This window comes from Necator americanus, chromosome X (assembly GCF_031761385.1).
Source record: "Necator americanus strain Aroian chromosome X, whole genome shotgun sequence".
In the NCBI taxonomy this organism is placed as follows: Eukaryota; Metazoa; Nematoda; class Chromadorea; order Rhabditida; family Ancylostomatidae; genus Necator; species Necator americanus.
In genome coordinates, this window is record NC_087376.1 from 14240884 (window position 1) to 14255851 (window position 14968).

The 14968-nt window shown below is 44.2% G+C and overlaps 10 protein-coding genes across 12 annotated transcripts; 9 read left to right on the forward strand and 1 right to left on the reverse strand.

Moving 5' to 3' along the window:
* Positions 1 to 1107: 1107 nt before the first annotated feature.
* RB195_023035 (uncharacterized protein) lies at positions 1108 to 1581 on the forward strand (the record flags this gene model as incomplete). Its single annotated transcript, XM_064210333.1, has 1 exon — positions 1108 to 1581. One exon carries the CDS (start codon positions 1108 to 1110, stop codon positions 1579 to 1581), a length of 474 nt encoding a protein of 157 aa, XP_064066214.1.
* An 873-nt stretch (positions 1582 to 2454) lies between these two features.
* RB195_023036 (uncharacterized protein) lies at positions 2455 to 3100 on the forward strand (the record flags this gene model as incomplete). 2 transcript variants are annotated; one of them, XM_064210335.1, is made up of 2 exons in its annotated part: positions 2455 to 2958; positions 3035 to 3100. In XM_064210335.1, 2 exons carry the CDS (start codon positions 2455 to 2457, stop codon positions 3098 to 3100), a joined length of 570 nt encoding a protein of 189 aa, XP_064066215.1. The 2 variants fall into 2 exon arrangements, with proteins under 2 accessions (XP_064066215.1, XP_064066216.1); XM_064210334.1 differs by having other exon boundaries at positions 2455 to 3045.
* Positions 3101 to 5366: 2266 nt separating this feature from the next.
* On the forward strand, positions 5367 to 6074 carry RB195_023037 (uncharacterized protein; the record flags this gene model as incomplete). Its single annotated transcript, XM_064210336.1, has 1 exon — positions 5367 to 6074. One exon carries the CDS (start codon positions 5367 to 5369, stop codon positions 6072 to 6074), a length of 708 nt encoding a protein of 235 aa, XP_064066217.1.
* A 460-nt stretch (positions 6075 to 6534) lies between these two features.
* On the forward strand, positions 6535 to 7200 carry RB195_023038 (uncharacterized protein; the record flags this gene model as incomplete). Of its 2 annotated transcripts, none has more annotated exons than XM_064210337.1 (1): positions 6535 to 7200. In XM_064210337.1, the coding sequence occupies one exon, from the start codon at positions 6535 to 6537 to the stop codon at positions 7198 to 7200; it is 666 nt and encodes a 221-aa protein (XP_064066218.1). The 2 variants fall into 2 exon arrangements, with proteins under 2 accessions (XP_064066218.1, XP_064066219.1); XM_064210338.1 differs by having other exon boundaries at positions 6757 to 7200.
* A 244-nt stretch (positions 7201 to 7444) lies between these two features.
* On the forward strand, positions 7445 to 8251 carry RB195_023039 (uncharacterized protein; the record flags this gene model as incomplete). The annotated part of the gene is made up of 1 exon (XM_064210339.1): positions 7445 to 8251. One exon carries the CDS (start codon positions 7445 to 7447, stop codon positions 8249 to 8251), a length of 807 nt encoding a protein of 268 aa, XP_064066220.1.
* A 928-nt stretch (positions 8252 to 9179) lies between these two features.
* Positions 9180 to 9779, forward strand: RB195_023040 (uncharacterized protein; the record flags this gene model as incomplete). The annotated part of the gene is made up of 1 exon (XM_064210340.1): positions 9180 to 9779. The coding sequence occupies one exon, from the start codon at positions 9180 to 9182 to the stop codon at positions 9777 to 9779; it is 600 nt and encodes a 199-aa protein (XP_064066221.1).
* Positions 9780 to 12256: 2477 nt separating this feature from the next.
* On the forward strand, positions 12257 to 12672 carry RB195_023041 (uncharacterized protein; the record flags this gene model as incomplete). The annotated part of the gene is made up of 2 exons (XM_064210341.1): positions 12257 to 12350; positions 12440 to 12672. 2 exons carry the CDS (start codon positions 12257 to 12259, stop codon positions 12670 to 12672), a joined length of 327 nt encoding a protein of 108 aa, XP_064066222.1.
* A 642-nt stretch (positions 12673 to 13314) lies between these two features.
* RB195_023042 (uncharacterized protein) lies at positions 13315 to 13644 on the forward strand (the record flags this gene model as incomplete). Its single annotated transcript, XM_064210342.1, has 1 exon — positions 13315 to 13644. One exon carries the CDS (start codon positions 13315 to 13317, stop codon positions 13642 to 13644), a length of 330 nt encoding a protein of 109 aa, XP_064066223.1.
* An 85-nt stretch (positions 13645 to 13729) lies between these two features.
* Positions 13730 to 14020, forward strand: RB195_023043 (uncharacterized protein; the record flags this gene model as incomplete). Its single annotated transcript, XM_064210343.1, has 1 exon — positions 13730 to 14020. The coding sequence occupies one exon, from the start codon at positions 13730 to 13732 to the stop codon at positions 14018 to 14020; it is 291 nt and encodes a 96-aa protein (XP_064066224.1).
* A 121-nt stretch (positions 14021 to 14141) lies between these two features.
* Positions 14142 to 14876, reverse strand: RB195_023044 (uncharacterized protein; the record flags this gene model as incomplete). Its single annotated transcript, XM_064210344.1, has 1 exon — positions 14142 to 14876. One exon carries the CDS (start codon positions 14874 to 14876, stop codon positions 14142 to 14144), a length of 735 nt encoding a protein of 244 aa, XP_064066225.1.
* Positions 14877 to 14968: the final 92 nt, after the last annotated feature.

The following is a 14968-nucleotide window of genomic DNA, read 5'->3' on the forward strand; positions in this document are numbered from 1 at the left end:
ATCACCCCCCCCCCCCCCTCCCTCTTTATAATCTACTGTGCCGTACACGAATACTCCACCTGAAATCCGTACCACCTCGGATTCGTGGGGTGATGCTTTTAAGGTCAGTCAAAGTCATTGACGTATCAATCCACTTGGCACGCTTTTTATTGTAATTCGTAGTCGTTGAAGCGTTGGAACGCCTGTTTTCCTATTCAATGACTTGCGGACACCAGCCGATGATCCAGTAAGGGTTTTTATCCTCCCAGACAAGCCTGGTACCAATTTGTCGACCCAGGGGGATGAAGAGTTTGGTTTGCACCAGGGCTATCATTGACCCCGATGATGTATAAGGGGCGGGCGTGGTATAAAGTATCGTTCGCTGTTATGGTTATTTTCGCCCATATACGACTTGTACCGTCCAAGAGTGCGGCAGACAAAGCTCGGCCCACTCTTTCATTTCGATAGCATTGCTGGCAATTGTTCTTCTCGCCTGTATTCACATAATAAAGACATTCCACTGAACCACCGCTTTTTGGTCTGTTCAATTAGGGTGATAAAATCCCTAAGTATCTAGTCACCCACTCACACAGTCTGGTGCATCGGCTAAAACAAGCCATTATTCTCCCGCGTCAAAGAGTAACAACTTTGTGGCCAGGAGAAAGAGACTAGCTAATTGAGCAACTTATACGGTCAAACCAAAGACCGTGAATCGCATCAGATTCATCCCAGTAATTGGGCAAAAAGTCGTTCCCTTACAAACGTAACTGGAACGCACATCAAGAAACAGTTGATCGGACCTCTGTCAAAAGCTACAGCAGGTCAAGCGAAGTTTATCGCAATTGCACATGCATAAAGAAAGAAATAGCACTGCATTTTCACAGAACACCAATAGTTCTCAGCGCAACGACGCTAAAAACTTTAGTATCCCGTTACAGAGAATACACTAAACAAGTTGAGTGCTCAGCAATAGATGAGGAAACTTATCAGAAATGCCGATCAGCCACAGCACTTTTACAAGGTGGCATAAGGCAAATAAAAGAGGCAGGAGAAAACCATCAAGAATTATATAACGAAGTTAGAGATGAGTATAAAAACTGCAAAAACAAGTCCGAAAGGACGGATTTGATGATTGAAATTGAACAAATAGAGGAAGAATCGCAGCTACAATCTGGGATAGCTGAAGCAAACGACATTACGTTCGTGCTAACAGCGCGCCTTGATGAAGCAAAAAATATGCGCGAAAATATGGAAATCAAAGTGGAATACATGTCCCTAAAGCTCCAAAGAGACAATAACGTCAACAATGAAGAAAACGAAGAAGGGGATGGCGAAATTGATGATGCAAATGAAAATTCTGTGCGAGACACTACAATGCCATCTTGCTCACAAGAAAGATCAAATTCAGCATCCACATGCAATCATGGCACAGCCAAAAGGACGCTGAGGTCAATAAAACCTCCACAAGCCACACTACCAAAATTTTACGGGAATTCTGACGACTTCCCAGAATACTGGGCCATTTTTGAAGCCCTTGTCCATAACAGTGAAGAACTGGACACTATGGAAAAGATACTCCTACTCAAAGAAAGTTTAAAGTGAAGAGCGCAAAGAGCCATCAAAAGGATTAAACTCATTTCTGAAAACTACAATCGGTTGATCAAGACTTTACAGGAGAATTACTCCAATTACCAGTCTAATAGAATAGTCAAAAAATAGTCAAAAAAAATTGGTCAGTATGAGTGTTAGCGAACAATTCCGCAGACAATTGCTCTGCAACATTTGATCAAATAAGAATGACCAACCAAATGATTTCTGCAGGATATCATGTAGGGAAGACCTGCGACCCAATGTAGTGTGAAACAATCTTATCTAAATTCCCTGAAGACATCATAAAATCTGTATTAGTGGCCAGCCAATCGCAAGACCGGCAAACAGTTGATGACCTCATGAATCTCTTAAAGGCAGAGATCGGTGGAAAAACCTATGTCGAAAGCAGACTTGGCCATAAACATATCAACAAGGCCATCCCATCAAAAACCAATCATGACAACTTACGGCCTGATCGTAACTGCTTGTTGTGTCATAAGGACAATCACGTATCAATGCAGTGCCGAACGGTCACGGACCAAAGCGTTCGCCGAAAGATACTTAAGGAGCAGAATCACTGTTAGAAGTGTTGCTCCCCTAATCATAGCAGCTTTGATTGCCAAAGATCAGACTGTCTAAAGTGCGGACAAAAACAAAATATGAGTCTCTGCTTCAAGACAGAGCAACTCAGCCAAAACAACAACTCGAAACCCAAATTTGTTCGTGTTGGCCAGAACCAGCTAAAGGAACACAGCTGGCAAAATAGAGAAGAAAACTATCAAAACATTCCACAAAGGTTCAAACCAATAAACACTCAGGTGTCTGTGGAACCCCCACAGATCAAGGAAAACTCAGCACAGTCAAACTAGTGAACAAGTGATATTAATGACTGCTGAAGGCAATATTTGGAACGTCAGAAAAAAGGACTATGAAAAAGCGCTATTTTTCTTCGATTCTGGCGCACAAAAAACAGTAATCGAGGAAAATCTTGCAGAACAACTCGGTCTATCCAAGAACACGACCGAAATCTGCACCATGTCCGGAATTGGAGGGCATATTGAGTACTTCGAAAGTCATAAGGTTTCGGCAAAACTAGGAACTGCTTTCGGAGAAGAAATTTGCATAACCATACAGACCAAACCAGACATAACAAACGGATTTCCTTCAGTGAAACTGAACGTAGAAGATATTGAGTTCTTGAAAACAAAAACTATCTGTCTAGCAAATTCAAAGCTTCGTGGTGAGCATCAAAATCCACACGTTCTCGTTGGACTGGACTACTACCACGATTTAGTTACGGATCCAGCAAACAGAATCCGAACACCATCTGGTTTTCATACAGCAAAAACGGTTTTTGGACCCACAATTTATGGTCAAGGAATCAACAAAGTAAGTGAAACTACTAACACAGTATGTCACAGCCTGACAGGAACTTCCGAAAACACGGAACAAGAACTCCTTACAGAAAATGTTTGAGTTGGACGGCCTCGGTATCATGCCGGAAGAAACCCAGGGAGACGAAAAAGTTTAAAGATGTTTCGAGGAATACTCGAAATTAATCTTATTTGAAAACAACATCATCACAGCTCCCTTTCCACTGAAAGAGAATGTAATCCAATTGAGCTATAAGAAGGCTAGAATCCTTACAAAACGTCCTCTATGTAATTCTGAACAAAAGCAGTTGTACTGCGATCTTGTGAGCAAATATGTCAGTGAAGGGATCGTAGAGACCTTCGACACAGCAGACCGCTATGCGGCCGGAATATATTACATGCCACATACAGGGGTATGAAAACCACAGAAAAAGGTCCCTTTAAGGATAGTCTTTGACGTTTCGTCTAAACGAAGAGGCCACCTCAGCTTGAACGACGTCATTCGAAAAGGGCGTCATTCCTTCGTTAACAGACATTCTTACCTCCTCAAGGTTCAAGAAGATCGTCTTAATGTGTGATATTCTATCTGCCTTCACACAAATTCGACTGATCGACGCACATAAAGATCTATGCAGATTCTTGTGGCTTCGAAATGTCAACCACCCACCAACAAAAGACAACGTCGCCGAATATAGATTCAGAAGGTTGCCTTTTGGCGTTAGAGCTTGTCCGATTACACTAAACATGGCGATTCTGTCCTGCTTGGAATCCCAAAACTCGGAACTATCCACAGAAAGTGCCAAAAATTTGTATGTGGATAATATGCTTTTGCAAGCAGAATCGGTTCCTGAAGTTGTAAGAAAGTACAAGGAATCAAAGTATCTCTTCAGCAAGATAGAAATGAATCTACGCGAGTATATCTCAAATTCTGAAGAAGTAAATTCAAGATTTCCATATTCTGAAAAACTCCAATCTGGATCAATGAAAATACTAGGAATTGATTACAATACTATAACAGACAACTTGACTGTGAGAACAAAGTTTGTTCACAATAAAAAGTTGACTAAGAGAGATGTCGTGAACCCAATTATTTCGATTTATGACCGAATAGGTCTCACAGGACCGCTCATGGTTAAACTGAAGTCCATGATGCGAGAAATTCAAAAGTGGACTAGAAAACTCCACCAGACCAAAAGATATGCGACGAATGGTAAAAATTGTGTAAAGAAGTAGATCTAGCAACATTATCAATTCCTGAGTACGTGCTATCACTCAGAGTAGGTGAGCAAAAACGCCTTTGGTTGTTCGCAGATGCAGGCAGGATTGCAATTGCAGCTTGTTCATACCTACAATGTGTTACCTCTGGCACAATTTCTGGCCTGATTTGTGGAAGGAAGCGATTGACCCCCAAAAAGTACCATCAGACTATCCCAAAATTGGAGTTGCTCGGAATCCTTATAACAGCTAGATTAGGATGCAGCATATTATCGGGTGTCCAAGCAAAAATCGAAGAAGTGAACATAGTTTTAGACAGTGAAATTGCCTTGTAGTGGATCAAATATTCGAAAAAAGTTCCTATTTTCGTAGCAAATCATCGAGCAAAAATATTTAGTATTAAACATCAACTCGATAATCGCGGTGCTACGGTCAAATTCTTCCATATTAGCACCGAAAACAATCCAGCTGATGCTGGAACAAGAGATCTGACAGCACAAGAAATTATCGAGCGCGACTGAATCAAAGGACCACGCTGGCTAGAAAATCACTGTAGCGAGTGGCCTATTAAGTCGATAAACGCACTATCTGACGTCCATGAGAATGACGGAGTAGAAACAATGGTTACTACTACATTGAAAATAACCACATCAGAAAACAAACAACAAGAACAGCTTATTGATCTCAAGCGTTTTTCGAAAATTGACAACGTGCTACGTGTACTAGCAAAGGCTGCAAAACCAATGAAAAATTAGGTTGCAAAAACCTATAAAAATCGCTCGTCATCGATAAAAGTATCAAAAGTCGACAAATTTAATAACGTGTTCGAACCAACCGCATCAGATATGGTCAACGCGAAACGCCTTCTAATTAGTCATGAACACAGAAGTATTAATCTTGACGCCCTAAAAAAGCGATTTCATGGTAAACTGATTATTCGCGACGAAGAAGGAATCATTCGGCACCACTCCCGTCTTCAAAATGCCTCAATTCTGTATGACACAAAGTCACCGATTTATATCCCAGAAGACTCGGAATTATCCACGCTGATCGTGCAGGATATTCACATCAGAAATGGTTGTGACAAAGAGCACACTCTTTCAATCGCAAGACAACGCTTTTGGATTTCACGTCCCTCTTACATATTCAAGAAATTCCTAAAAGGTTGCGTCATCTGCAAAAAATACCAAGGTCTTTCCAGCACCGATCATGCCTCCACTACCAAAGGACACGGTTATAAAGTCCAGACCATTTCAAGATGTCGGATGTCACTTCATGGGTCCTTTCGCTTCAAAAACTCTCGAGAAAATGTACGTGTGTTTATACACATGCCTTACAACTCGAGCAGTACAGTTAGAAGTGGTAGAAAATCTTTCGGCAGGAGCATTCCTCAAGTGTTTCGTGAGATTCGTCTCGCGCAGAGGAGTTCTAGAGATTGTCCGCTCAGATTGCGGAACCAACTTCAAGCTTGGTGAAGTCATTATCACAAAGATGTTCTGCGACCTCAACGAGAATGGTCGATCTCTTATGTCATATTGTGCATCCCAACAAATAAACTGGATCTTCAATCCTCCTGGATCCCCCTGGATGGGTGGTGCATGGGAACGCCTAGTTGGATTAACCAAGAAAACGTTTAATAAATCAATAGGGCGCAAACGCTTGAGTTTTGCAGACATGTGCACCATGATCACTCGAATTGAGACAATTCTAAACACAACACCTCTTACGAAACTGAACTCCAATGATATCGCAGAGATACCATTGAGGCCCACTGATTTTTTGAAGGGAAATTCCAACTACTCGCTTCCGAACGACAAAGTTGCAGACGTATCGGGCGATCCTGACTACGATCCTAATCTCATCCAAACAGAAAAACAGGCACTTGAAGCATTTCAAACATCAGAAATGAGCCAATAAATTCTGGGAGAAATGAAATGTTGGATACATGACCTCATTAAGAGAAACACAAAAAATCAACCTCAAACAACCCAGACAACTACCAAGATCACTGCCAGAAATAGGTGAAATTATTCTGATTGAAGAAGAACTAATACCCAGAGGGTGCTGATCATATGGTAGAATTACGGAAATTATATACAGAACCGATGGGTCGGTTAGATCTGCCAACGTACTTTCACCGAACCGGAAAACAATTCACCGTCCTCTGAACAAAATTTTCCCTCTGGAAATCCGAAGTTTTCCAGAAGAAACAATAAACACCCAAAAAGATCAACATCAACCTAACCAAGTAAAGAGGAAACCTCCAGCACATACCTCAAAAATAGAAGCGTTTAAGATAATCAGAGGCTACGAACTACGACTCGAAGGTGCTCAGTACACTATTCCGCGAACATCTTTTCCACTAACTATTATTGCAATGTTGTCAATAATATCCCTAGCATTAGCTGAACGTGTCCCCAAGATAACCTGCGTGAAAGGAAAGATCAATATCTCATCTCCGAAAGGTTCTTTCCAGCTATGTTTCAATGAACATTGGCGAACGTTCAATGAGGCCACAAAAAACCTCACATACACATTAACAATATCCCCTCACAACGATCAGGTAAAGGTTGCACTCATAATGCTAGGCAACCACAGCATGGAGACACTTGAGACAACATGCAACCGACCAGACTTCTGCGATCATCACTACTTTCTCTCAAAAGCTCTTCTAGGCAACCCTCACTGTTGGCCTGCAGGAGCAATCACTACCCTAGCAGTAGTGATTTACATTTTTGCCGTAATTCTGGCTATGTTAGTCTGGTCAATGCACAAAGTCAGACACGCTAACAAAGCTGTACCAATGGAACAACTACCTATGATTACTACACGACACAATCGTAGTAATAGCCCTAACGCGTTCGTTCCCGCACCACTTCCATGTCTAACTGCAATATGCATGCGAATGCATGTCAACGCGGATACATGCGGCACTCAGCGAACCTCATTTGCAATGAACAAAACAAGTGCTCCTATCAGTACAATGAGGAACTCTTATCTAATCGCCTTACCTCCAAAATTTGCATACAAATCAACCACTTGAACAAAACGCTTAGGTTCATTAGGGTCACCAAAAAACCAATGAAATTGACCTGCTCCAAGGTTCTGGAGTTCTTCACAGGAGAGATTGAAGTACGTGTATACCACGTTGAAGGATGTGCACAAGCAGGGTCATGCGTTGACAGTAAATGTCACACAATGCCATCTAACGAAACTGTCCACGAACTGAGAAAGTACAAGAGATACCCACGTTATTCCGGTTGTATATCGATTTGTGGTGGCATACCATGTGGTTGCTTATTGCCACTCCTCGCATGTCAGTTCTACAGAGTCGTAAATCGACCCACATCTCGATCAGGTATGAGGTGATTAGGTGTGCAGAGTGGACAGCATCGATCGAACTCGAGATCGAGGTAATCCTAATGGGGAAGAATACGAAGAAGTTTTTGTCGATGAGACCATATATGACAGAAGTCGTTGAAAGAGTCAACACCACTGTGATATCCTTACAAAAACCAACGATCACAGAAATCAATCGGTATGCTATCTCCGAAAATGCAGCCTTCACATTACCGGATAGATTCGTCGTGCCAGTAGAATGCAGCGATGAAGCCCAAGCACAAACCCAGTTCTCTACTTGCACGAATCTTATAAGGTGTCACTGTGAAAACGCCCACAGATGTCAATGTCCAGAAGAGTACTTGAGTCACCTAAGAAACTCCTCAGCATTACCAATAGAAACATCCTCCTACAACCTCACAAAGGAAGACGATAGTGTGATGACTATGACTGAGGAAGGTGAATTCGTGCTCACACTAGACTCCAAAATACTGGTGAATGCGTCAGAAATCGTGACAGAGAAAAAAATCCAGACAATTGATCTCACAGTTTGCTACAACTGTGAACATGGAGCTAGACTAGTTACAAGGTGCCATTCACTACTGAACATAAGAGTTACAGTTGTTTGCAAAACATTCGAGTTCGTCATTCATTGTGGGCCAATGAATGTCAGCAAGACCACTTTGATCATGCCATTGTCCGAGAAACATGCACAACGGACTGTTCAGAGAATGTCGATATCAAAGGCGTGCTAAGCTACCACAATGGGCTCAACACGGTTGTCTTTGAAGCATCTGATCACTACGTTCTGATCAGATCCCAATGGTTTTCGCACTGGAGCGTACCTGATGTAACTCCTATGGTCAACGCCTTAGCCAAACATTGGAAAATAACGGTTGCAGCATTAGCATCAACCGTGATTCTCACAGCCCTAACCTACGTGGCGGGTCCAGTGGCACTACTATATTCAGCAAAATGTGCAGTTTACCCCTCGCAGCTAGCCGACCCCTTTGCTGCGCGGCAAAGGAGCCGATCAATCATCAACCAATCTCTCAATCAGCCGACAATCAGCCACGGTCAACCAAAATTGAGTTGGTTTACCGATCTAACAGCTGCCACTGTAGCCCATCCTCTGGTCCTCTCCGGTCGCCCGCTTGTGGGCTACCAGCCGAAGAAAACACCAGAGCGGGTTTAGACCGCGCAAAAATAGGTAGAAAAGATCAAAAGTAATATCCGCAAATAATATAGTGCAAACTTTGTATTTCACAGTGGCGTACACGCTACGGGTTTGATTTCGTGTTCCAATACGAGAAAATGTACAAAGTTAATATCAGCTCATTATCTCTTGTATACACATGTTATCAGTTATGTCCATACACGTAAAAGCGTATTATCCCAGTCGGCTCTCTCAAAGATATCATCGTCTTGGACAAAGTACTCCAATTACAACGATGTACCTTCTTGGGTGCCCGCAGTCAATTACAACTTTTTTATTACGCACTCAAAAGCACGTTGGTACAGCATCAAGAGCAGTGAAAGTTACATTTAGGCTATTCGTTAAGGGCGGGCTCAAGATGCGGACCATCTGAACACGTATAAATAGTGGTGAAAAGCGTCAAAGAAACACAAAATCATGTCTTCTTCCGCTGATGCTATGCTCTCCGCTCTGGACGATCTGGACAGATGCGACATCGCCACACTACTCCATCATCTGCTCCCCGCCTCGACAGTCTTGAAAAGGCTCGCCAAACGCTTCTGGAAAGGACTGCTCCGAAGTCCAGCTGTCTATTGTGCACTGTGGACGAGAATCGTGACAATCACCATTCCGGGAGATGTCCACAGTTCCCGGATCCAATATCCAAAACAACACAGGCGACAAAACTGAACCTGTACCTTCTCTGCCTAAAAACGGCACACGAAGACATATGTGGAGTGAAGTGTGGAAGTTGTTGTCTTGGCCACAATTTCCTGCTTTGCTCCTCCAAAAGACCGCAGCCGCCCACGAAGCGGCCATACAAGAAGGAGGCACTATCTCAGCGCCGTCATCATCATCAACAAGCCACAAGCCGTCATCAATACACCTGCACCAAGCTGAATTCTCAAGTCACCGTCAGCAATCCACTATCAACCCAACGTCAGCCCACCACTCACGCCACTCCACAAAACTCCGCAACAGTCGAGCCGTACGAAGGAAAAGATTTGTCGAAGCAGAACTTGTTTCGCAAATTATTACTTTGTGCTGTTGTCGCTCACGCCAGTATCATCGACCCCGATTATGTATAAGGGGCGTGGTATAAAGTACCGTTCGCTGTCGTGGTTATTTTCGCCCATATACGACTTGTGCCCTCGGCCCACTCTTTCATTTTGATCGCATTGCAAGCAATTGTTCTGCTCACCTGTATTCACATAATAAAGACATTCCACTGAACTACCGCTTTTTGGTCTGTTCAATTAGGGTGATTAAATCCCTAAGTCTCTAGTCACCCACTCACACAGTCAGCTTGGTTTCCACCAGGGCGGTTTCAAACCATCGACGACTACAGCGAACCTTTAACCGACTGCGCTACATTAGCCCCAGGAGCCATTTACACTTCCGAAACAGAAAAGACTAAAAGAGCGGTCTGTACACACGCTTACAAGCAACATCAAAGATTTGATCTTGTTAGGTAGGAAAATCAAACATTTCGCCCTCAAGTCTACAGTAGGAAGAAAAGGAAAAGGAGGTGACTCCTAAGTTTACTATGACGACTAAAATTATCGATCCAAATCTGAACACATGCCCTGTTTTTCAATATTTAAGAAAGTATATCTATAGTACAAAAGGTAATTACTTTTCAGCATCACTCAAAACCTGCCCAAAGACCTACCGCCTCATAGTCGCGTGGAGGTGACATTGGGCGTCGAAATGCGATGAACAGGTCACACGTCCAACGACAGGTTCTCCCAAGCGAAGGAGTTCGACACCTCCGACATCCCCACCTTCCGGAATCGGAAGCTTTGGTAAGAGTAGACCACTGCTAAGATTCACCACCGTCTTAGCAAAATGTTGCAAGCTGGTTCCCTGATTCATATAGGTTGGGCGACCACCTGTGGTAAAAGTTAAGCTCGCCATGGTAAGACTGCTTAAATCACCAAAAATCTTTTTTGCCATTCCAGCATGGACACTACCTCACTACCCTGCCCGACACATGCACCATAGAGACTGCCTTAGATTATGCACTTACAGCGAACAATATCCACAGACTCTGACCTACATGCCTTCTTCGGAGCTGCAAAGCGCATCAAATTTCACGTAATTAATCTGCTAGAGACCAAGAGCACAGGGAGCGACGTATGACAGATGAATGACAGTACACTCATCATTAACTAAGAAGAGGTTCCGTCAGCAAATGTAGGTCGTCCTGCCCTTGTTCTGCACCCATCTATCTTCCATCTTGCCCATTCTATCCTGTCACCTCGTCTGGCCATTCTTCGCTCCGCCCGCATCTTCAACTACTACTCCCCAAAATCAGCAGCCGATGAATCTGAATTGGACGCGCTTATGAGGAGCTAGAGGAAGTGATCCTCAGCGAGAAGTCCTTCTGAAAATTCGGTCTTCGGAGACTTCAGTGCAAACTAGGGAAAGGCCACAGTAGAGGAATAGAGTATTGGAAGATTCATACAAGGCGATCGGAATGAAAACGGCAATGCTCTCGCTGGGTTGTTGTCCGCCGTTCGCCTCTTTTCTGAGAAGTCGCCTAATTTCACAAGTCATGCGGAGATCGATCACACTCTCACCAACCAGAGTTGGTTTCTACATGACGTCTTGGTTTTATCATTGCTTCGTTGTACTTATGATCACTGTTTCTATCGTACGAAAATACGACCTAGTCACATGATGAAAAAGAACATTTGCTGTGCTACAACGAAGAAGGAAAGAAGCCGTATACAACGACTGCATGCTCGAGGACTCCTTGTCCTAAGGTGATTGGCAAATCAATGAGGACCCAAACGTAAACTACGACTTGCTCCTCAAAGGACTGCCAGCTTGTGCTGGACGTGCCTGGAAAAAGCGCACGACGAACCTGAAATGAATCTCAAGAGATGGAAATAACCAGTCCGTTCCTGAACTCCTGCCCAAGCTCGATCATCCCCACTGGTAAAGGTACACCACGGATTCTGCTGTCAGAAATGCGAGTTGCGATCAAGAGCATAAAACCTGACACAACCCCCGGATCTGATTTTACATCAGCAGACTTCCTTCGGGCTACTGGCCATCCGCTTCATGTAATTCTAGCGGAGAACATGACGTCCTATCTTCAAAAAGAAAGCACCCCAGACCAGTAGAAGAACTCGCAGACCGTTTCCATCTATAAGAAACAGACTAAGACGACCTTTAAGGCTACCGTCCGATATGCTAGCTGAGCGTCTTGTACAGAATATTCGCCAAAAACATCCTCGCACGCATATCTGGAAAGCTGGATGAAACCCAACTTCAAGAATCAGCTGGATTCCACCAGAATTTCAGCTGAAACCGTTCGACAGCGTAGAAACAAATGCAATACTGTCAACGCTGGTCAATTAAGCTGCGAACGCGTATTGTGTGATGACATTAGCAAATACCATTAAGATACAGCTTTTCCACCACCTTTCACCATACCCATTGGAAAGGGATATGACAAGGCCACCACGACACAACCGGTTAGTCGCGAGACTATCTGGCGCGTTCCCAGGTGGCGGATAGGCAGCTAATCGCAGACCAAAAGTAACTCCCACAACTCATGGGACTAGAGGCTTGCAACCTACCCATGGGTTTCAAATTTTATGCAAAACACAGCAATAGAAAAGAGTCTCCTGATTCCGGAGGAAAGCCTGGTACGGTAGCGCCAGGAAAGACGGGGTAGCAGGAGCCATATAGGCGACCGAAACGGAAAAGGACTAAGATAACGATTTGTACTTATAAGCCCGTACGCTTGAGTCGGATGCGGCCATTGAAGATCTGATGATGCAAGCCAGGAAGTTTAAGTATGACGTCATCGGACTGACCGAGACGAGGCGACGCCACCCACTGACCGCCATGTATGACACTGGAGAAAACCTGTTCTTAGAAACATACGATAGTAGAGGAACTGGTGGAGTTGGTGTCCTCGTCAACACTTTCGACAACTTACAACCCGAATCGGACGTCTGCGGATGAGATGTGGTGACGGATGAGAAAATGAAGATGTCGTTCAACTTCAGCTTTAACAAACTTTGTCGTTTACGCTCCAACACCAAGCTACAAAGAAGAAGTGGAAGCCTTCTATATAGACTTGGAGAAGTTCTACAGAGAAGATCATACTTTCTACAAGGTCATAATTGGTTTCAACGCCAAAATGGACTCCAGGAGAACGCTTGGAGAACAACACATCGCAACCACGGCCTTCAGAGCCTCAGAATGAGCAGGTAGAGAGGCTTTCCGAGCTCATCATGACGACTAAAACCATCAATGGAAACTCGCAATTCCAGAAGCCCTCCTCTCTACGCTGGACGTGGGAGTCACCCTAAGAAGGGTATCATAATGAAATTGACCACATCATCGTCGGTAAAAGGTTTTGTCTGACGGATTTGCTACATTCTAGTAATCTACGATAAAGTCTTTCAATTAGAAATTAGTAACAGCAAAGAAAACTTGATTTAAATATTTCTTCTCCCCTCGAAATGGAGAAAACAAAAGAAAAGGTATACCTCATATACCAAAGTTACACCAAAGTGCTGTTGTACCAATGTTTGTACGGGATCGGACCATCGCCTTCTCCGAGGAGAATTTTCTTTCATACGGAGAAGACAAAAGGCAGCGATGTTCACTAAGCGAACTCCGAGAACCATCATTGACTGGGAGCTCTTCGCTTCGCTTGTCGGCTTTTGGGAAGATACCATCATGGACAACATCGACCACGAATATGATCGGCTTGTAGAATATCTTCTCGACTGCATGAGGACAGCGAGGAGTTTCGAAACCACCAAGAGATGCCTACCGCCGGAAACTCTAGAGCTAATACGTCAGCGTGGAGCTGCACGAGCTGCAAGCAACAAAGAAATCACGTCCGAGATCGCAATGCTTCGCAGAGAGGGGAGAAAGAAATCTAAATGGAAACCTCAAAGAGAGAAATGCAGAAGTGTTGGCTGAAGCCGCAGAGGGGAAGGAAGCATCCGCTACGCTTGTCGGAACTTCGCCTACCGTAAAACAGAAATGACTGCTCTCTGGACCCCAGATGGAACAACTGCGGCTAGGAGGTCATTCACGACTTCTACTCAGATCTCTTCGACATCTACGTCCACTTGCCTCCTCACCATTTGATGGAAGATGGACATATCATTCCAGAGGTCTTCCCTTCCGAAGTCCGACATACTGTTATGTCGGTAAAAAATCGTACTTCACCCGACAGAAGCCTGAACATCTGAAGAAATTCGGACGAAATACGGATCAAGGACTTTATGGGGAAGGAACAAAACTATTGGAAAAGATGCCTGAACCTCCACGTTTTGTGAAGACGGGCATATAAGTGTCTACGTAAGTATCACACAAAGGTTTTCGATTCAGTGGATACGAAAGCCCTACTCAACAAATGCTTTTTTGAAGATTATAGTGATACAATCACACACACAAAATATTGATCATCTTGATCACCTTGACTCCCGTTGACCTTCGAACTGGTCGAGCGGGCGCCAGTAATTCTTCCATTTGTCCCGATCGCGCGCCAGAGTAGCCCAGTGGTTTCTCCTTTCGCGTGGGACACGAAGAGCATCATATTTTTCTTTGAAGGACTTCGTGAAGAAATCTGACCATCGGGTCGGCGGTCTTCCTGTAGTGCGCTTAATATCGCGGGGAACCCAGTCGCTCACGGCTCTGGTCCAACGGTCGTCATTAAAGCGCATCACGTGTCCGGCCCACCTTATTTTACTTTCCTTGGCAAACGCGGCGGCGTCTCTAATCTTCGATCGCTGAAGTAGGAAAGAACTTCGAATCCCGTCCCTCACTTGCGTTAAACGGGATCCTCCTAGTATCACTCTCTTAATTGCGCGTTCAATGACCGCGTTTTCTTCCTGCTTGCGAAATGCCCAGGTTTCCGAAGCATAGGTCAAAGCAGGAAGTAAGGTGGTGTTGAAGAGGTGAGCACGGAGCGGGGTGTTCCTGGTCTTCTTCACTACATCCTCGATGCTCTTGTACGCTCCCCAAGCCGCTCGTCTCCTCCTGCCCAGCTCGGGGGTCAGGTCGTTCATCATGTTCAATTCCCGACCCAGATGAACGTAGCTGGTGCATTCGGATATGTTCGTTCCGTTGACCGTGAATGGGCATCCGAGATCCATCCGTTCCGCATGAACATCGTCTTTTGTAGATTCAGCTGAAGACCGATGCATCCACATGTTTCGTCGAATTCGGTCAGCATTCGTTCCACTTGGCTGATGCTAGGTGTTATAAGTACGATGTCGTCAGCAAAGCGCAAATGGTG